At 40.9% G+C, this 21,918-nt stretch overlaps 1 protein-coding gene across 1 annotated transcript in view; it reads right to left on the minus strand.

Annotated features, from left to right (window-relative positions):
- The window catches only part of LOC134211851 (serine-threonine kinase receptor-associated protein), a 36,163-nt gene extending 15,837 nt beyond the window's left edge, over positions 1–20,326 (minus strand). The window contains exon 1 of the mRNA XM_062689174.1: positions 19,752–20,326. Coding sequence (XP_062545158.1) covers positions 19,752–19,866 — 115 coding nt within the window. The 5' untranslated portion in view covers positions 19,867–20,326. The remainder of the gene's footprint in view (positions 1–19,751) is intronic.
- Between the last annotated feature and the right edge of the window lie 1,592 nt (positions 20,327–21,918).

Here is a 21,918-nt window from a genome sequence, read left to right on the forward strand (position 1 = left end):
CTAGGAATTTCAGTAAACTATAATTTCTAAATGAGAGACTTAAATAATTAAATTTGCATTGGAATAATATTAATTCAGAATTAACCACAGTACAGATACTTACCGGAGACCAAAGAATCATTTTTAAACCTAAATAGTTTGTTCATGACTCCAAAACTTTTTAAAAAGAAGTTTCTCTGCAATATCAAACGGTAATTCAAATTCAAAACTAAAATTCCCAATCATTTTATTGGAACTTTCAAAGTTTATGCAATTTTAAATATACAAATTATCATCTTAATATATTTTGTAAAATTCTCAAGTACTGATCGTTTGTTTGATCGTTCACTAATGATTTTCTTGAAACACCAGGACAGGGCTGACAATAGTCATTCTCGTCGTATAAAGAAAGTGAAAAAATAGGGGCGCAGTCAAATGTTATGCCGCTTTTCGTCGTCACTTCTTCACATAATTTATTGCACGTCATTATAGACAGACTGGTCTCAAATAGTAGGAGCTTTGGAAACATAAAAGTATCGATAACATTTATAACGCCTTCATACGTTACTTGAAATTAATTATTACGAAGGATTAATAAAAAACCTTCGCAAAGACGAGCTCGGTGGTCTAGTGGCTACCGCTTCTGCCTTATAAGCAGGAGGTCGTGGGTTCAGTTCCCAGGCTCGTCCATTTCCTACTTTGTATTTCTATCTTAGTTCCTTCTGTGTTTCACGTTCTACCAAAACGATTCCTACTATTATAACCTTCCACACAATCCCAAAACCTACCGTGGCACCTATGAGAGGTCGTAGAGTTCTCTGCATCTTTCTTAAGTAGGTGTCCAACTAACCATCCTTCCCATTCCTCAGCATTCGCAAGGACGTGGCCAGGACAGATCTCGACTATTGGAGAGTGCATTGCTTCCATCTAAGAGGTAAATGATTAGTCCCAAATCATTACCTGAGGTAACGGATGAAATTGATGCTACTCTCGTACAATAGTCTTGGCTTATACCACCTACGAATTTGTGCGAATTGCTCAATGCTAATGCTAATGCTAAGGATTAATAAAAAACCTTCGCATGGTAGCTGCCGCTTGAAAAATAATGGTATGAAGTCTTCGTTCTTCGATGTCGTCATGACGATTTGGTTGCACGACGAAAACACTACAACTTGTCGCTACGATGAAATCAAACGAATCATGGTACTTATGGGCTGGTTATAACCAAATAGAGTGCGATGAAATCCAGTGTGCAGCAATGTCCGCTGTCTCAGCATTCTTCCAGGTACGCGGAATCCAATCGACGAAAGGAGATGGGAGCAACGATCTTTCCGTTCAGCAACTTTACAATAAACATAGCCTGCTGAATTTTCCGTCGCCGATCCAAGGTATCAAGACCAAGCAATTGGCATCGTTCGGGATAGGCAGGAAGATTCGCGGGGTCCCGCCACGGAAGATGTCTCAATGCGAGCCTGATGAACCGTTTTTGGATACGCTCGATTCTCAGATTCCATGTTACGTCATTTGGCGCCCATACAATGGATGAGCTTTCGAGAATTGGCCTTACAAGGGAGCAATACAGTGCCTTTAAACAATGTGGATCAGTGAATTCCTTTGCAATTTTAGTCATAAAGCCAAGTTGACGATTAGCTTTGGAAACGATCGAAGCATAATGGGTGTGAAAACTGAGCTTTGAATCCAATACAACGCCAAGATCTTTTATGTGGTCCACCCTCTTGAGGTAGCATTTATCGATGTAGTAATCAAATATTATCGGATCCTTAGAGCGATGGAAAGTCATCACAGCACATTTTGGAACGCTGATCACAAGGTTATTTTCTTGACACCAGTTCATGTAGAATTGCAATCTGAATAGTAACTGTTCAATTGATTATGGAGTTTAATAGTTTTTTTTTTCAAAAAGTTTAGAAAATCAGCAAGGTCTGCAGTTAGCCTTGCAAATATGTGTTGTTTCTCGGACTTAATCTGCTTGCATCACAATATAAACATTCATGAATAGTGACATAGAATCCGTCCAACAAATTATTATTGAAATGCTAATAACCGAGTTTAAAGCCTGGCCAAGTTTTAGTGGGAATTTGAACGCACGAAGAAGTAAAGAGCGGCTTTCAGTCTAAGTAGCCTTGGGAGTTCATTTTTTATATATCTTCACTATAAAGCAACTTCATCGTCGAGTACACTATTTGAAATTTCTCTCCCATGCTAGGATGATGTACCTTAAGAAACTTGTTTTTTTTTCATTCAATGAATTTTAGTTTCAAAATTAATTGTACCATTTTGGAACTCAAAGATTCAATATTCAATTTGTCCTCTTAAGGTTTTGTTGTGAAATTTATTTGGATTCTAGCTCATTGCAATGCCTATGGTAATGAACAAGCTGATGCATTGTCAAATTTAGGTGTTTCTTGTGGAATAATTGTTTATAAATAACGAGATATTTTTTATCGTAAATATTTTTCAAAATTTAAGAGTTTCTTTAAACAAATGGAAAATTTCATGGAACTCTAGTAATAAGGACATTATTGTCATTCCATTTACCCGAAGCTAACTTGTTTTTTTTTGGTTTAATAATTTGTCTGTTGGACGAAATTTCATTTGCACATTTTCAAGACTTATGTCAGATCATAAAATGATACAATTGTCATTTATATCGTATCAATATAAAACACTAATATATTTTACCGAGGAAAAAACTCTTTGATAGATAACATTTTATACTTAGACTATTCTATTCCAATTTCCCTTTGTGATACTCTAGCTCATAGAAATATAATGATAACGATTTTAGAATAGCAAACCTCTTCTTTGTGTCTTTTTGAAAAAGAATTTAAAAGTAATTTACTCAAATGGGGGTTTTCCCCCCTCCAAAATTTTGGGAAAAAATTTAAAAAAATTGATAAGAAACTTGAATTTTGATTAAACTTGGATTTAGGACCCAAACTTTCAATTTTTACCAAGATAATTGAGAAATAGTGAATTTTAGTCAGACGTATTGCTGCTGCGAATTGGGCCTTTTACGGATGACGTAACCACCTTAGGTCCTGCAACATGCAGACGGAAACGAAATTTGCTCTATATAAAACTTTGATTCTACCAGTGGCCCTTTATGGACATGAAGTATGGACGTTAAAAGAGGCGAACCGGAGAGCTTTCGGGGTTTTCGAGCGAAAAGTTCTGCGTACAATACTTGGAGGGAAACTAGACGCATGAATCATGAGCTGTATCAATTGTATATATTGTAGAAAATAATTGTGAATCGTATAAAATACGACAGACTTTAGTGGGCTGGTCACTTAGTGCGAATATCGGAAAAAAGAATAGCAAAAACAATATTCAACAAAGAACCGGATAGAGGCCGGCGACTTCGTAGAAGGCCACGAACACGCTGGCTGCACGCGGTGGTTCGGACCTGGGAACCCCAAACGATCGGAGAAACTGGAGGAAGACGATTATGGAGCTTTACAAAACGCCAGGCATAGGTGTATCGACGCTGTAGCCAACCAGGTATACAGGTAGGTAAATCTATGATAAGCCTTCAAGAAACTTTAATAAATAATAAAGTGATGACAAAATATAACGAAATTTGTGGTTTTTGCTAGGCTGCAATGTTTATATTTGGAAATTTCAAAGAATTATTGTGAATAAAATCTGGAACTAATAGAAGAATTCATTTCTTGATGAAATTCAATAAGCAACTTTAGGTGCTTCAGAAATAACGCATAAATTTTATAATCAACTAGTAGACCCTGTTACGGTTTAAATAAACCATAACAACCTGGCAGACGTTGTCCTGCATAGTAGGCGAAAATACGGCCATGCAAAATTGCCACACGAATCTTGGTCTTAGTTTTCCATGATTTACTCAACTTTTCTTACGATTTCACATGAGGAAATATCATTTAAACCCGTCGGAAATGATAACGAACATATTTGCTGAAGAAATGAAGAAAATCCATCCAACCGTATTCGAGATATGCGGATACGAACACAGACCATTTCAAGCATAATTTTTCATAACGACGTATGTAACAAAAGTAAACAAAACGGGGTTTTTGATACAACGTGACAATCACACGCGGCTTTATATAATACGCATCGATTTTACTGATTTCAGATCTTAAAATTCTTTAATTCAATCTTTTTGCGAATCGACGTAGGGGGAATGACGGCTTTGGCAGGTTTTGTTCTATTATTGGCAGGGGGTTTTTTTATGACTGACTAGGCTCAAATTAGGCCTAAACATTCTTTGCATATCAAAGAATATTGTGGCCAAATTTCATAAAATTCGGTCGACAAAAACCCCCCTGCCAATAATAGAACAAAACCTGCCAAAGCCGTCTTTCCCCCTATGTAAAAATTTCTATTTTTGAAGTCTCACTGTTACATACGTCGCTTTAACATATGGGAACTAAGAGCGACCTATGTAACAAAAAAGCAAAACAAAATAAAACTGCAGTTGCGTCAATCGTGCACTATGGAAAACCGACCAATGTACACCGACGTACGTGTAGCATACCGGTGTATGTATAATTTTATCGTTTTTCACAGTGAATTTGAATGAACTGAGCTTTGCTGTGAAGCACGCTTATTACGTGTCATGTAATGATGCATGCCAGCGGAAAAAAGTATTGAAAAAAGATTCAGTTTTAAAACAGTTTTAGAAAAAGTTTTGCCAACTTTCTGCAAAGGATTTCTCGAATCCTCATAATTGTTACATACGTCGTTATGAAAAATTATGCTTGATTTAATTTTTATATATAAGAAGTAGAAGAAGAAGAAGAGAAGAAGATGAAACGGTTTCCAAAAAATACATTCTGTGTTGCTACACAAAAGAATTCCCCATGGGCTAGCCAGGATTTCGAGAAGGGGGGGGGGCAACTTTTTTGGTCTTCTAAATCGTAGTTTTATAGTAGTTTTATAAAAACACATGAATATTAACACATGAAACCAAATCCAAACCAAATCGAAACAATAATGATTAAAACAATAATGGATTTAAAAATGCGTGATTTATTGCTCATCAGATATTTTCAAGGGGAGAAGGCGGGACACTGAATCCCTACCCCAACATGTGCGACATCTGGATTTGGTTCTAAACTGTGAACAACAGTGTTAATTCTCTACCACCTTTTTGTTATGGCGAGGCAATTTAAATGCACACTTTTGTTTTCGATATTTTATCAAAATTAAACACTCAATCATGCAGCAATATAACGATGTGGGATGCTTGAGATACCTGCTTGATTATAGGGACTCGAAAAAGAATTTATTTGCAGTAACTAACCGAATATAAAAATGTTCACATTAACGATTGCGCCCTAACACCGGTTCTAAGCTTCGATGCAGAGTACACGAGCTTTGTTCGCCAGTGACAGGCGTATGAGGCCCTTGGATATTTTTAAATAAAGTGAGAAAAATATTAACGAACTTAGAGTAAAATCAGCAGTGATTCAAATCGTTCGGGACTGTTAGTTTGAATATGAATCTGGAACATTCATTTTCCCAGCAGCTTTTCTAGATTCATTTTTTATACCAGTCAAATGTCAACAAAATTAAACTGGTATAACGCTCCGTTCTATTTTCTGCAGATTTGAACCACAACTGAATCACGAGATTCAAATATTTTTCAATTGTTTTGGTGTATGAATGCATCATTTTATCTACGGATCAATTCACTTTACAATTACGGCGCCTTTCTTGGCAGCAACATAATGATTTCATTAAATTGAAAATTTGAAAAACATTAATGGAACACTGCTGGAGAAACCAACATGTTTGTTCTATTTTGCTCCATATGCAAACTAGAATAGTGGTCGAAAATTTGTAATGAGACTGAATCACTCCTGATTTCACTCTTAGTATTCAGAAAGAATATAAAATCGCCTATAACAATTATTATAAAAATCCTGCATTCTTCCATAAGTTTAAGAAAACTAGAACCATATATCTGAATTTCTAAACAAATCCTCTCTGAAATAATATTTATTATAAAATAGGCGGAAAATCAATATGCAAGCTTTCTCCAGGAATTCCTTCGACAATTGCTCCTGGCATTCTATCCGAAATTCTATCACGGATTCTTTAGGAATGCCTCCTGCAACCTCTTCGGCAGTGTCTCCAGGAATTCCACCATAAATTTTGCCGGGAATTGATCCGAAAATTCCACCATTATTTACTCCAAGAAAATCTTCACGAACTTCTTTATAAGTTTTGCAGAATTCCCTGCAATAATTCAAATAATTTTGTGCTGTTTCCCATAATTTTTAAGAATAAGAATATTCCGTGGAAATTCCGCAGAATTGCCAGTAAACATTCCTTAGAATTTCACGAAAAATCTTCGAATTTCTTGTGTAAATTCCATAAAATTTCCCGTGAATTGTTTCGAATAATTTCTTGTGAAAATTTCAAAGAATTTCTCCATGAATTCCATCGGAAATTTATACAGAAATTATACCGAAAATGAAATCAACAATGGAATTTTCGCAGGAATTCCTAGATAAATTCGCAATGAAATCCTGAAAGAATTCCGGTGGAAACTTCCAGATTTCCACTGGGAGATCCTCCAGGAGTTCCACCAGCATCTCCACCAAGAATTTCTCTAGGTTTTCTTTCGAGAATTATTCCGGTAGTTCTATCGGCAGTTCCTCAGAAAATTCTTCCGGGAATTTCGGCAGAATTGGAATTTATTTAGGCGTCTTCAGGAATTTATATAGATTTTCCATTAGAAGCTCCTCCGAGAATTTCTCTGCGAGCTCCTCAGGGAATTCTCCGGGAGGTCCTCTGATGATGATGATGGTCCAGCTACAAACCCCAACAAAGGTTTCAGCTAGACTAGATTTGTCTATAAGATGAATTCTCTTGTTTCCGAGAATGCTTCTGGTAGTTTTGGTAGTTCTGGTAGTTTCCCCGAGGTTCTTTTGAAAATTCTCCCGGAAGTTTCTTCAGAAATTCTTCCAGAAAATTCCTTCGAGAGTTCCTCCGTGAGTTCCACCAGAAGCTATTCCAGGAAATTATTCAGGATTTTTTTTCAGGAAATTCTGGAGGAACTTTCGTAAGAATTCTAGGATGAACTCCCAAAGGAACTTCCGTAAGAACTTCTGGTGGAATTTGTAGATAAATGCCTAAAGAAATGCTAAATGAATTCCTGGAAGAAAGCCTGATTGAATTCCCGAAGGAACTACTGGTGGAACTTCAGAGGAACATCCGGTGGAATACCCTAGAGGAAGAGAAAAAATATTTCTGAAGGAACTTGCGAAATCCCATTTCCCGTGAAATTCCTGCCAAATATCGTCAAGGAATTCCCTGTGAAGTTCCTGGAGATATTACCGGAGAATTTCTTGGAAAAACTCCTGGAAGAACTCCCGGAGGAACTCCCACAAGCACTTTCGGAGGAATTCCCACATGGAAGTCTTGAAATAATTCTTAGAGAAGTTCCTAAAGGAATTTCCGAAAGAATATCTTAAGGAATTCCCAGAAAAATACCAGGAGGAAATAATGCAGAAATTCCCAGATGAAATCCTGAAAGTATTCCCAGATGAATTGCTGAAGAAAATCCCTGCGGATTGTTCCGAAGAAATTTCTGGAAGAACTCTTGGCAGATATTCGAGTAAATTCCGAGTGAAGTCCGGAAGGAGTTCTAGTACACTTCCGCGGAAAATCTCCTGGAGAAATTCCCGAAGGAATTCCTGGAGAAGTACCTGAAGAAACTCCCGAAAAAATACCTGTAAGAATTTCTGGGGAAATACTTGGACGAATTCCAGGAAAAAATCATGAAGATATTTCTAGAGGATTTCTTGAAGGATATTCTGAAGTAATTGCGAAAAGAATTCCAGATTGGAATGCTAGATGATTTCGCTATTGAACGTTTGGAGGTATTCCCGGAAAATTGAGGAGGAGGAATTAAAGGAAGAGTTCCGAGAGGAATGCCCGGAGAAGTTCCTAGAAGAATTTCCGAAGGAATTTTTTATAGATTTACAAGTGAAATTATGGAGCTAAATCGGAGGATTTCCGTCATAAATTTTTGAAGAAACTTCTGGTAGAATTTTGGGAAGAAATTCCGTATGTATTCTTGACGGAACTCTCGAATGCATTCCTGAAGGAAATGCCGGATTCTTCCTGAAAAGAGAACAGTCGAAGAAATATCTAGAAGTAAATCTTGGAGAGAAGAAAAGAAATCTTCAAGGAATTTCCTCGTGAATTTCCTAAAAAAATAGTATTCAGTAAAAATAGATTTTCAGAGGAATTTGTGGAAAACTTTTTGAGAATTTTTGAGCCCGAAATGTTTCGAGTTGTTTTGAACATTCATATATTATGGATCCTGGATGCCCTAATAAGTTTTGGGAATCTTTTGAATTTCAATCACCTATTTCTGTATATGATTGGATCGTAAAGTGCACATGCTGAGGGAATTCATTTCAGTACCCGTTCAATCTTTCAAAATTTTATGTTTTTTATGGGGGGAGAAGCATTGCTAGCTTCTAGAGAGTTTGACATTTGTTGAACGACTATCTTACTGAAATTATCGGATCAAAAAACGCGATGAAATATATTGTAGAATCTCTATTAAACTTCAATAAGCTCCTAGAGAAACTTTATATTCATTTCAGGATCTAAAAGCAATTTCTATACAGCAGAGCTCGTAGGAAAATCTCATAGAATAGCAAAGCTAAAAACTGTAAACAAATTATTCAAAGAAACTAGCAAGCTAAAATTCAAATATTTATCAATATTAGATTTTGTGTTTTTCCCTGAGCTCCATATAAATTGGTTCAAAATGCAATTCCCTAACTTTCCAGGTTTCACCAGGTAGTCGGCACCCTGCCTTTACTTCTTAAAAAAATGTTTTTAGGGTTTTCAATTAACAAAAATTGAAAGAAACTCTTTTGTTAAAATACATTAGATTGAATAATGCTGACAGAAGTAATGTGACGAAAACCTGTTATTTTTTTTTATTTCCTTAAAAACATTATTATTAAAATTCTATGGCAAAAGTATAACAGTTTCACAGTTCCTACCAACCAACAGGAAGGATAAAATCCGTGGCTGTACATAAATTGATTGAAAATATCACCAATTATTGCAAAAAGTATAGAATGATATGTGAAAGTAATCACTTCCACATATCACACGCGGAAATCCTCTATTCCCGTACCACTTTGCGAAGGTTGACTGGTTAATCTCGACGTGTACGAAAGGAGCGAGTAGACTTCTTTACACTCCCTTTTGTAGCGATTTTATTCTAGGAAGCAGTCAGACTCGTGTCAGTACCGCTCAGAGTAGGTACTGAATATATGTGACGCACTTTTTTACTGTTTGATATTCCACTACCTTGAATTGGTTTTTCAATGTCAGCGGGTTGCCCGGCGCGTCGCTGCGATTCATTCGTTCATATTTTGCCTTTTTGATCTGGACGCGTCCGGCTGTGTGGCTGGCGGAGTGTCTAGTTCCTGATTCTGCTTCAGCAACATGACTTGTCTGTATAGTATTTATATACTCACGTTTTGTATCCACATTAAAAAGGGCTTCCATCATTATGGTTGTATGAGAATTTTCCTGTACATTGTTGATTGGTTAAGTGACGAGAATAACTGTGTAGCTCAGATTGGCAGGTTTTAGTATAAACGTCGCCAATGTTTTTTTTTTGTCAAAAATCAATATGAATATAAAGAGTTGAGGTCTTGATTGCCACAATTAATTTTATAATTAATCAACCCGTAAAAGTTTTTTCTTCATTTCACACATTCAGCAGTGCAGCAAGGGTCTGCAAATTGTACATAGTAAGGGCTCCGGGTTCGAGCATCTGCTTTTATGCCCAGGGAAGTCGAGACAATTTACAATCCGAAAATTGTCTAGACCGGCACCGGGAATCGAACCCAGCCACCCTCAGCATGGTTCTGCTTTGTAGCCGCGCATCTTCCGCACGGCTTAGGAGGGGCCCTAGGTTGCAGCTATGTATTCCAGAAACTACAAATCAACTGAAACCAAGAACAGAAAATCTATCTCTTGTGATAACATAACATAACATGGTCTTCCCGATAACTACTTACATTTCTTCTCATAATTATTATTCATGAGTTTAAAAATGTTACGTTTATGTCATTTTACAAATATTAGTGTGAAGGCTCGTACACTCAGTACATAAGCAATTTGTCTGGGTTTTTTGACCTTCCTCTCCCTATTTATGATTTTTTCCATACAAATGATTTTTTATTTATATGGTGCGTAAGAAAACGACAGACCCCCTCCCCCCCCTAAGTGCTTACTTAATATGTGCACGGCCCCTAAAGAGTAGATTTAATCGAGCTTTTTAGACAAAATCACTTTTTCATATTATGGCATTGATGCTATATGATTAAGATTGCTAAAAACTGTTCAGTACACTTTGGAAAACAGAATAAAGCATATGGAAGCAAAACTAGTGTTGCGCAGTGGTACTACTGGCCTTGATTAGACACACGTGTTGATAACAAAAGTATACAAACAAGTATGTGGACGAAACGCACAACTGATTGTCATCTGCCTGTGAGATACATGCCGCGTCTATCATAGATCCTACACTTATCTGGTCAAATTAGACAACATCAACGTCTATATTTAATACTTATTTAGTAGAAAATCAGCTGGCTCACATTTGTTAACACTAACATAAATAATTTGTGTTTTTATTTGCTTCTGTAGTAAGAGGGGTGAGTAAGAGAGAGGCACCATGCTTTTCCAATTACTTTTTTTTAAAAGAGTCTTTATATTTTGACGAAGATAGGGTTTTTACCTTCATAAGACGGAACTTCACCAAGGTGATGGTTACAGACCTCCGTTATCGTTTTCAAAACAAGGATGTTTGTTGAAAACAGGACATAAGGCACCAATCTGCCAGCAGAGCAAATGAAACTTCTTCTTCTATGGCTCTACATACCAACTGGAACTGCGCCTGATTTTCAACAACGCAGGGAATCGAGAATGTTTCTTTGGCATGCATAATCGACGTGGCTCGTAAAATTGAGCTTATCGCCGGTCATCACGCCCAGATGCTTTAATGCTCTCACGGACTTAACTGTGTATGTCCTTACCTTTGTCTGGACTTCCTGCAATCCATGGCGATTATGCATTACCACGACTTCCGTCTTGTGATGTGCTTACGCAAACTTCCTAAAACTTATTATTATTATCAGACTAAGGCCGGAGTGGCCTGTGCTGCACATAAAAGTCTTCTCCATTCAGCTCGGTCCATGGCTGCACTTCGCCAACCACGCAGTCTGCGGAGGGTCCGCAAATCGTCCTCCACCTGATCGATCCACCTTGCCCGCTGTGCACCTCGCCTTCTTGTTCCCGTCGGATCGTTGTCGAGAACCATTTTCATCGAGTTACTGTCTGACATTCTGGCTACATGCCCGGCCCACTGCAGTCTTCCCATTTTCGCGGTGTGAACGATGGATGGTTCTCCCAACAGCTGATGCAACTCGTGGTTCATTCGTCTCCTCCACGTACCGGCGAACTCTATTCGATCGGATCGTCTTACGGAGTCCAAAGTACGTACGATTTCCAGCCACTATGCGCCTTCGAATTTCTCTGCTGGTATCGTTATCGGCGGTCACCAGTGAGCCCAAGTACACGAATTCTTCAACCACCTCGATTTCGTCACCACCGATAGACACTCGTGGTGGATGGCTTACATTGACCTCTCTTGAGCTTCTTCCTATCATGTACTTCGTCTTCGACGTGTTAATGACTAGTCCAATCCGTTTAGCTTCGCTTTTCAGTCTGATGTAGGCTTCCTCCATCCTCTCAAAGTTACGTGCCATGATATCAATGTCGTCGGCGAAACCAAATAACTGGACGGACTTCGTGAAAATCGTACCACTCGTCGCCCTTGTGTTGAACTTAATGTAAAATTTAAAAAAACACAAATAAAGACATAATAAAAAAAAATAAAAGTACCACTCGTGTCAATCCCTGCCCTTCGTATTACTCCCTCCAAAGCGATGTTGAATAGCAGACACGAAAGACCATCACCTTGCCGTAACCCTCTACGCGTTTCGAAGGGACTCGAGGATGCCCCTGAAACTCGAACTGCGCACATCACCCGATCCATCGTCGCCTTGATCAACCGTATCAGTTTATCCGGAAATCCGTTTTCATGCATTAGCTGCCATAGCTGCATCGATTGTATCATATGCGGCTTTGAAGTCGATAAATGGATGATGTGTGGGCACGTTGTATTCGTGGCATTTCTGCAATACCTGACGTATGGCGAACACCTGGTCTGTGGTAGAGCGTTCACCCATAAATCCCGCCTGGTACTGCCCCAAGAACTCCCTTGAAATTGGTGCTAGTCGACGGCATAAAATTTGGGAAAGTAACTTGTAGGCGGCGTTGAGCAATGTGATTGTGCGGTAGTTGCTATAATCCAGCTTATCGCCCTTTTGTAGATGGGACACACGACACCTTCCATCCACTCCTGCGGCAGAACCTCATCCTCCCAAACCTTGGTAATTACCCAGTGCAGCGCTCTAGCCAGTGCCTCACCACCGTGTTTAAACAGCTCTCCTGGTAGTTGGTCAATCTCCTCCTGGATCTCCTCCTGGATTTCCTGGAGATTCGGAGCCGGAAGTCGCATGTCCTGCGCGCGTGCTCCTAGGTTCATTACCATACCGCCACCGTTGTCTGCCATATCGCCATTCAGGTGCTCTTCGTAGTGCTGCCGCCACCTTTGGATCACCTCACGCTCGTTTGTAAGAAGGTTCCCGTTTATGTCCTTACACATATCGGGTTGTGGCACGTGGCCCTTACGTGAACGGTTCAACTTCTCATAGATCTTTCGAACGTTATAAGCGCGTTACAGTTCTTCTGTCTCTTCACGGTCTCGATCTTCCTGGCGCTTTTTCCTCCGGAAAATTGAGTTTTGTCTATTCCGCGCCCGTTTGTATCGTGCCTCGTTCGCCCTCGTGCGGTGTTGCAGCAATCTCGCCCATGCTGCATTCTTCTCCTCAACTAACTGCTTATATTCGCCGTCATACCAGTCGTTCCTCTGATCCGGAGCCACCGTGCCTAGTGCAGCGGTTGCGGTGCTTCCAATGGCGGATCGAATATCTCTCCAGCCATCTTCAAGAGATGCTGCGCCTAGCTGCTCTTCCGTTGGAAGTACCACTTCCAGCTGCTGCGCGTAGTCTTGGGCTAGTCTACCGTCTTGTAGCCGCCCAATGTTTAGCGGCGGCGGACGACTCCGACGCGTGTTGATCACCGTCGAAAGTTTAGAGCGCAGACATACTGCAACGAGGTAGTGGTCGGATTCACTATTCGCACTGCGGTAAGTGCGTACGTTTGTGATGTCGGAGAAGAATTTACCGTCGATTAGAACGTGGTCGATTTTATTTCCGTTACTTGATTAAGTGATTTCCATGTGGCCTTGTGGATATTTTTGCGGGAGAAGAAAGTGCTTCGGACTACCATTCCGCGTGAGGCTGCAAAGTTTATGCATCGTTGGCCGTTGTCGTTCGATACGGTATGCAGACTATCCGGTCCGATGACCGATCTATACATTTCCTCCCTTCCTACCTGAGCGGTCATGTCACCGACGACGATTTTGACGTCCCGCAGTGGGCATCCATCGTATGTCTGCTCCAGCTGCGCATAGAACGCTTCTTTCTCGTCGTCGGATCTCCCTTCGTGGGGGCAGTGCACGTTGATGATGCTATAGTTGAAGAAACGGCCTTTTATCCTCAGCTTGCACATCCTTGCGTTGATTGGCTGCCACCCAATCACGCGTTGGCGCATCTTTCCCAGCACTATGAAGCCGGTTCCCAGCTCGTTGGTGGTGCCACAGCTTTGGTAGAAGGTAGCCGCTCGATGCCCGCTTTTCTACACTTTCTGTCCTGTCCAGCAGATTTCCTGCAGCGCTACGACATCGAAGTTGCGGGGATGTAATTCATCGTAGATAATCCTGTCGCAACATGCGAAGCCTAGCGACTTGCAGTTCCATGTTCCAAGCTTCCAATCGTGATCCTTTATTCGTCGCCTAGGTCGTTGCCGATTGTATCGAGTCGTATTATCTTCTATGTCGTTCGTAATAGTTGTTTTTAAAGGCGGCTTATTGGGCCTGCGCAAACCTCCTGTCTCGTCGGAGGGCCGTCGTGTCAGGGCTGTTTGGCGTCCCACCTAACACCAGGACTTGGGCTTGTGCGCTTTGAGCGGCACACGGTCGCTTTGGCGGAGCCTACTTGCAGATTCATGCAGCTTTTTATAGAGGTTTAACAGGGAGCACTGTCAAACCCCACCACATCCTAGGCAGGCGCCACAACTCGCAGATGGCCTGGGGAGGGATCGTCAAGCCCTTGGACATAGTCCCTGCTGCCCCCAGCAACTAAAACTTGCTACTTGCGACTAAAATGAGCGGTACAATATGATAATGGTTAAACTCAAGGTTAAACTACACCACTGTTCACAAACGAAATTTTTGTGTGATTGTTTATTTACGTTTGCTGTATATAACATGCAGAGTAGGCGTGATGCAGCATGTATTTATTACCCCACTGCTTGGAGCTAGTGAAGTTTTGTCTCGATCAACCATGACATGAGCGGAAGGATCGAACTGAGCCGCGCTGGCGGGAGGATGCAAAATTTTCTACTCTCGTCAATTTTAATTCTTATCAATTTTGTGTTTGCAATTTTTTCCTGAATTGATATTGGAATTCCGGTCGGGATTCCGCCTCATCAAACAAAACCCGACCGGAAATCTTTTTAGTGTGCATGGCTAAACCACACCGAATTTGTTGTTGAGTGTTACCCGTGTCTGTGCAGGAGAGAGCTGGAACAGTCAGTTATGGATAGGCGATCAAGTTCAGATGAGGCACGCATTAGTTGGGACCTGAATCAGGCACTAGAAGAGAAGATTGGAAGATTATCCACCGATTAATTGGCCAAATGTATCAATTGTTTTCCGGTGAGCGCTTCCCGACTTATCTCTATTGTGATTCTTTTAATGTTATTAGCCATGTACTTTGAGCGTCATCTAAACCAACAGGAGGCTTGATACATTAAAGCTGTTGGTTTCAGGGAAAAACAGTTGCGTTGATGTGAATTTTGATAAGGTTTGCTAGCCATTTCATTACTAAGTAATGTCACATCACGAACGTCCGCACTTACCGCAGTGCGAATATTGAATCCGACCACTACCTCGTTGCGACCACGCGTCGAAGTCGAACGACGCGGCTTAACAAACCGTTCACGTTAGGGCCACGTGCCACAGCCTGATATGTGTAAGAACATAAACGGGAACCTTCTAACGAACGAGCGTGAGGTGATCCAAAGGTGGCGGCAGCACTACAAAGAACCCCTGAATGGCGATGTGGCAGACGAAGATGGCGGTATGGGGATGGACCTGGGAGAACGAGCGCAGGACATAATTTTACCGGCTCCGGATCTCCAGGAAATCCAGGAGGAGATTGAACGGCTGTAGAACAACAAAGCCTCTGGGGTTGACCAACTACCAGGAGAGCTGTTTAAACACGGTAATGAGGCACTGGCTAGAGCGCTGCACTGGGTCGTTACCAAGATTTGGGGGGAGGGAGTTTTGCCGCAGGAGTGGATGAAAGGTGTCGTGTGCCCCATCTACAAAAAGGGCGAAAAGCTGGATTGTAGCAACTACCGAGCAATCCATTGCTGAACGCCGCCTACAAGGTAGTCTCCCAAATTTTATGCCGTCGACTAGCACCAATTGCAAGGGAGTTCGTGTGGCAGTACCAGGCGGGTTTTATGGGCGAACGCTCTACCACGGACCAAGTATTCGCCATTCGCCAAGCAGAAATGCCGCGAATACAACGTGCCCACACATCATCTATTCATCGGCGTATATGATACAATCGATCCGGACCAGCTATGGCAGCTAATGTACGAACACGGTTTTCCGGATAAATTGACACGGTTGATCAAAGCGACGATGGATCGGGTGATGTGCGTAGTTCGAGTTTCAGGGGCATTCTCGAGTCCCTTCGAAACCCGCAGAGGGTTACGGCAAGGTGATGGTCTTTCGTGTCTGCTATTCAACATCGCTTTGGAAGGGGTAATACGAAGAGCAGGGATTAACACGAAATTTGAAATTTTCAATAAGTCTGTCCAGCTATTTGGCTTCGCTGACGACATAGATATTACGGCACGTAACTTTGAGGAAATGGAGGAAGCCTACATCAGACTGAAGAAGAAAGACAAGCGGATCGGATTAGTCATCAACATGTCGAAGACGAAGTACATGATAGGAAGAGGTTAAAGAGAATACAATGTGATCCACCCACCGCGAGTTTGCATCGGTGGTGACGAAATCGAGGTGGTAGAAGAATTGGTGTACTTGGGCTCACTGGTGACTGCCGAAAATGATACCAGCAGAGAAATTCGGAGACGCATAGTGGCTGGAAATCGTATGTACTTTGGACTCCGCAAGACGCTCCGATCGAATAGAGTTCGCCGCCGTACCAAACTGAAAATCTACAAAACGCTCATTAGATCGGTAGTCCTCTACGAACACGAGACCTGGACGATACTCGTGGAGGACCAACGCGCACTGGGAGTTTTCGAAAGGAAAGTGCTGCGTACCATCTATGGTGGGGTGCAGATGGCGGACGGTACGTGGAGGATGCGAATGAACCACGAGTTGCATGAGCTGCTGGGAGAACCATCCATCGTTCACACCGCGAAAATCGGACGACTGCGGTGTGCCGGGCACGTAGCCAGAATGTCGGACAGTAACTCGGTGAAAATGGTTCTCGACAACGATCCGACGGGCACAAGAAGGCGAGGTGCGCAGCGGCAAGGTGGATCGATCAGGTGGAAGATGACTTGCGGACCCTCCGTAAACTGCGTGGTTGGCGACGTGTACCCATGGACCGAGCCGAATTGAGAAGACTCTTATACCGCACAGGCCACTTCGGCCATAGTCTGAATAAATAAAAATGAATAAATAATATTATGTTTCACTATATCCTTCCGCATGTTTGTCAACTCGTCATTGTAACGTCCGCTTCCGTATAAGGTTCGTGTGTTCCCTGAACCAGTGTATAGCCGACCCTGAGAACCCCAAAATAGCAAAGAGAGCTAGTTAGGAGGACGTAAGAACGTCCACTCCGCCGGCGTACGGACGCCGTCATGGAAAATAGTTACAATTTCTTAGTTTTTAATTCCCCTTGACCTGATATGAAGTTGTAACCGAATAGGCAGTTGTATAAATAAACATAAAACTTATGGCTCTTCTTCTTCAATGGCTCTACAATCCAACTGGAACTTGGTCTGCTTTTAACATTTCCTCAGTTATGAATTGAAAGCTTTTCTATGCACGCCATTGCATGGATATTAATTTTGTATGTCATGTACAATGGCTATACTATGCCCAATGAGCCGAAGGCTGGACCGAGAATCGAACTCGCCATCTCCAGATTGGCAATCGTACGCCTGGGCTTGCAAGGCTACTCAACTTTGAAAGTAAATATTGTAATAGTAACGCTGAATTAAGGATTAAGGAATTCAATTCCAAAACAGCCAAAATTTCTTAAAACGGTTTTAAATTTCCAAATTCATTGCACACAGGCGGTTCAAATGGGCAATACCATTACTCCTCAACGATCAGTATTTTGACAAAGATCCTGCCTTAGTGTCTTGCTATTCTGTCTCTTCATGAACAGCAAGAACTGCGGTGTAATTATCAACTCTACTCTGATGATCTGCAGATATACACATCAGGTGCTAAAGATAAAAGGTATAGGTTAGCTCATCATGGACATCAAAAACGACTTGGGCCAAATAGAACTATGGACCAGACGAAACTCTATTTTAACTAATCCTAAAAAACGCAGGCTTTTATATTCTGCAGGCAAGGTACAATAACGCCGCCCGCCTATAATAGCATGTAGGTAAACCTTAAATGGAGTAAACAAGTGAATGCCATAACAGTAAAGGTCTTTGGTGGTACGCTGCGAATATTTCGAAGATTCGTCCCTGTTTTGTCGCCTCAAATCCGTATGAAACGGGTACGGTCCGTAATCGTATCACTTTCACCTATTGTGACGTCATCTACTGCACCTGGTTGTCAACTGCTCTCCGTGGGCAACTTCAGCGCTGTTTCCAGGCATCGGTTCGCTTTGTATACAGTCTAGGACGCAGGGAATCACATGCTACAGTTCGGAACACAATACTAGGACAGATCTCGACACCCATTTTGAGGACAGCATCAGCTGCTTCATACGTCAGAAATATATAGGAACATTACCCATCTATTTAAAACAGGACATTCGATATTCCTCGTCATGCCACATCTAGTAAGAAAAGTGTTCTTATCGCACTCGTATGGAATCAACTTCCTTTAGCTACTAGACAATTACCGTTGATTGGCAAATTCAACGCTGCAATTAACAAAAAAATAGACATATCAAATACCTATAATAACTAGAAAACAGAAAATCATTTGTTTCTCTGTTTCTTATTACTAGATATAAGTATTATTGCTTCCTTGACCTGAAAAACGGTCAGACTACGTAAAATTGAATAAAGACAATTACAATTTTGGAACATTTAATTTTTTGGGTACCGTGGAGTGGTAAGATGCACGGCTATAGAGCAAGACCATGCTGAGGATGGCTGGGTTCGATTGCCGGTGCCGGTGTAGGCAATTTTCGGTTTGGAAATTGTCCCGACTTCCCTGGGCATAAAAGTATCATCGTGTTAGCCTCATGATATACGAATGCAAAAATGGTAACTTGGCTTAGAAACCTCGCGATTAATAATAGTGGAAGTGCTGAATGAACACTAAGCAGCGAGGCGGCAATGTCCTCGTGGGGAATGTAATGCCAATAAGAAGAAGCGTGAATACTCTGTCGGTTTTTCACGGGTGTCAATCACATAGGGGTTAAATTGTAATTGTTTGTTTATTTTAAACGATAACTAGTTAGTTTATTCATATTTTAGAATTATTTACGTTTGGACAGAGTGTAAAATGTTAACTAGATAAAAATAAATTATGTTTGTTTCCTTCTGCAGCACGCAACTTCTTCTTCGTTAGCATTACATCCCCCACTGGGACATTGCCGCCTAGCTGCTTAGTGTTCATAAGGCACTTCCACAGTTATTAACCGCGAGGTTTCTAAGCCAAGTTACCATTTATGCATTCGTATATCATGAGGCTAGCACGATCATACTTTTATGCCCAGGGAAGTCGAGACAATTTCCAAGCCGAAAATTATCTAGACCGGCACCGGGAATCGAACCCAGCCACCCTCAGCATGGTCTTGCTTTGTAGCCGCGCATCTTACCGCACGGCTAAGGAGGGTCCCAGCACGCAATTCTATCTAATTTTGTTAAATTTATATCGCTCTTTTTTTCTCCTCGTTTCAACCTTTTCAACTAATCTTTATCTTTAGTTTTATTCGGATTACAAAAATCTGGCCCATAGTGCGATGAAACCATTCATTCGTAAATATTTTGCGTATGTTTTCGAGACACGAAGATTTGAAGTAGTGTCAAGGACAAAAGGTACAGAAATTCTCAATGCCACATGTGAACCATTAATACAGGGGGATTAAAGGTTCTCCTCATTGAACAATCCACACAATAATGGTACACTTTCTACTAAATTTCTCTCTTGGGCAGGCTTCGATGAAAGTTCGATGCAGGAAAAGTCTTTTCCGGACCATAAAAACACACGAGAGGAAAAACACACAAAATAGTGTCCACAATTCGGACAATAGTTGATTATGAAGATGAAACGCAGCACTTACCTTTGCAGGCCGAGATCAGAAAATATCCGCAGTCGGTCAAATCGCTGAAATCCAAATGCACCACCGGTCGGGTATGGCCGGAACAGGTTAGCGGAATCTGCTTCAAGTTGGCCATCTTCGACACCGTCAATCAATGAAACCTGAGTGATTGCTTCCGAACGGTTATCGATCACACAGCAAAAATTACGCACAATAATTTCACTACTGCTGGGAGCGAAGATTTTTCACTTTTTAGGAGCACTCTTGCAAGCAATATTAAACGTCGGCAAAATGGGCAAGCGGAAAATTCCTTCCACTTAACTTTAGCACTTGACAAAATTTTGGAATTTGGTAGATTAGAAAATAAAAACTAATTTTCCTCACTGCTTCCAAGAGGACATTAAAAACAATGTGTGAACAGAATGAAAAACTAAAAGCTAACTAACACCGACTTAGCTGAGCTGAAACTTTGGCTCTCTTTGTGCCTCGCACCAGCAGAAAGAAGCACTTCTTGACAGTCGGGAAGCAAAAGTGGTGTGTGGAAGGAAACGAATTTTTGTTGTCCGTCGCGACTCGCGAGTCGAATCAAACTGTCACACTGCGCTTTCGAGCTTCTTCGGCTGTCGAGTCGACTGTTTGTTTTCAGAGTTGTGTATGTGTTGACACCCAATGTGTCTTTACTACAGGTGTGGGCCAAACCCTAAAGTAGTATTTGTACGAACTTGCGCTCTTTTGAGAGAGAAACTCTCAGCTGGATTGCCAAAGTGGCCGATGGCGACCGAATGTGACGTCACGTTTGGCATTGAGATTTTACGTCCGAATGCGTGAGTGGCGATAAAAGGAAAGAAACACTCCTATAGACTAACGCAAAATGAACTCCCCCAAGAAATTATGACGTTTGAGCGGGTCGCATAATGAACGCAAAATGAACTTTTGTTCGAGAAGACGACCCGCTCAAATGTCAAAATCCATCGGGTGAGTGAATTTGATGAACTCCTGCACAGGTCTATTAGGCTATCCATGAGGACATTCAGCGATGGGACTGACAATCGAAATCAAAACAAAGTGTGTATGCAGTTGGATGCAACTCACTTCTGGTGTAAATCGCGCTTAACAATTTCCTTTGGATTGTTCTGTCAGTCCGGTCAGAATCTGTCAAAAAATCAAGGTAAACAAAAATCGTCAGCTGATCGCAGCTGTCTTATGGATTGCCTTATTGAGTTCTCCAAGCGCAGTTTTTTCGCACACTAACGTCACTGTATAGAATATATAAAGTCAAAGTGGGTGGTAATCTTGTTGCGGCAAAAATATCACGAATACTTTTGGAGGAAGACAGCACACATTGACAGGAATACAGCGAAGTCACGCACACCTTCATTCATTTGGAGAAGTCAATAGCACACTCAGCAAAGCGTTAAAATGAGTATATTTCCATATGTACACGGTTAGAAAAAAATACCTAGTATTCATTATTTGGGTTCAGTGTGAGAACCCAAAATTAAGTAATTTCTTCTAGAAAATAGGTAAAATTCACTTATTATTAAGTAAAATTTACTTAATTTTAAATAGAAACTAACCAAAAGTTAGGTTAATTTCACTCAACTTTTGTGAACATGAGATAGACGGATCCAAGTAAAAATAAGAAGAAGACACACGACGGTGTTAACTTTGACAGATCCTACAGCACAGCATAGGCACGCAGCTGAATTTGGTATGATTAAATCTAAAAAGTTTATTGTTGAATTCAATAATAGGCCTATTATTGCATCAAAAACATTTTGTTGTAGAATCAACAATGTTACATTGTTGAAACTACAATAATATTTTTATTCCAACAATATTTGATTTTGCTTCGAACTTGCCTAACTACGAAACAGTGTGTAATTTTTTAGGTGTACTTTTTCCAGTAATCCTGAAAAAATGTTTTCCTCGCGAAAAAGTTTTAAAAGAAAGTGTGCTGTACAGGAGGATATTGAAAATGATACGGAACCGAAGGTAAACTCATAGACGATATTAATTTCTGAAATTTTTGATATTTGCACTATTCTTTTTAATAAATACAGGAATTATGTGATTGGCTGCCAACAATGAAGATTCTGCTTCGAACAAGTAGATTGCCGCGTTCGTGTATTTATTATGAAGGACCGGACCAATTAGATCATATGAACATTGAACAGTGGTGATAATT

This window comes from Armigeres subalbatus, chromosome 2 (genome assembly GCF_024139115.2).
Source record: "Armigeres subalbatus isolate Guangzhou_Male chromosome 2, GZ_Asu_2, whole genome shotgun sequence".
NCBI lineage: Eukaryota > Metazoa > Arthropoda > Insecta > Diptera > Culicidae > Armigeres > Armigeres subalbatus.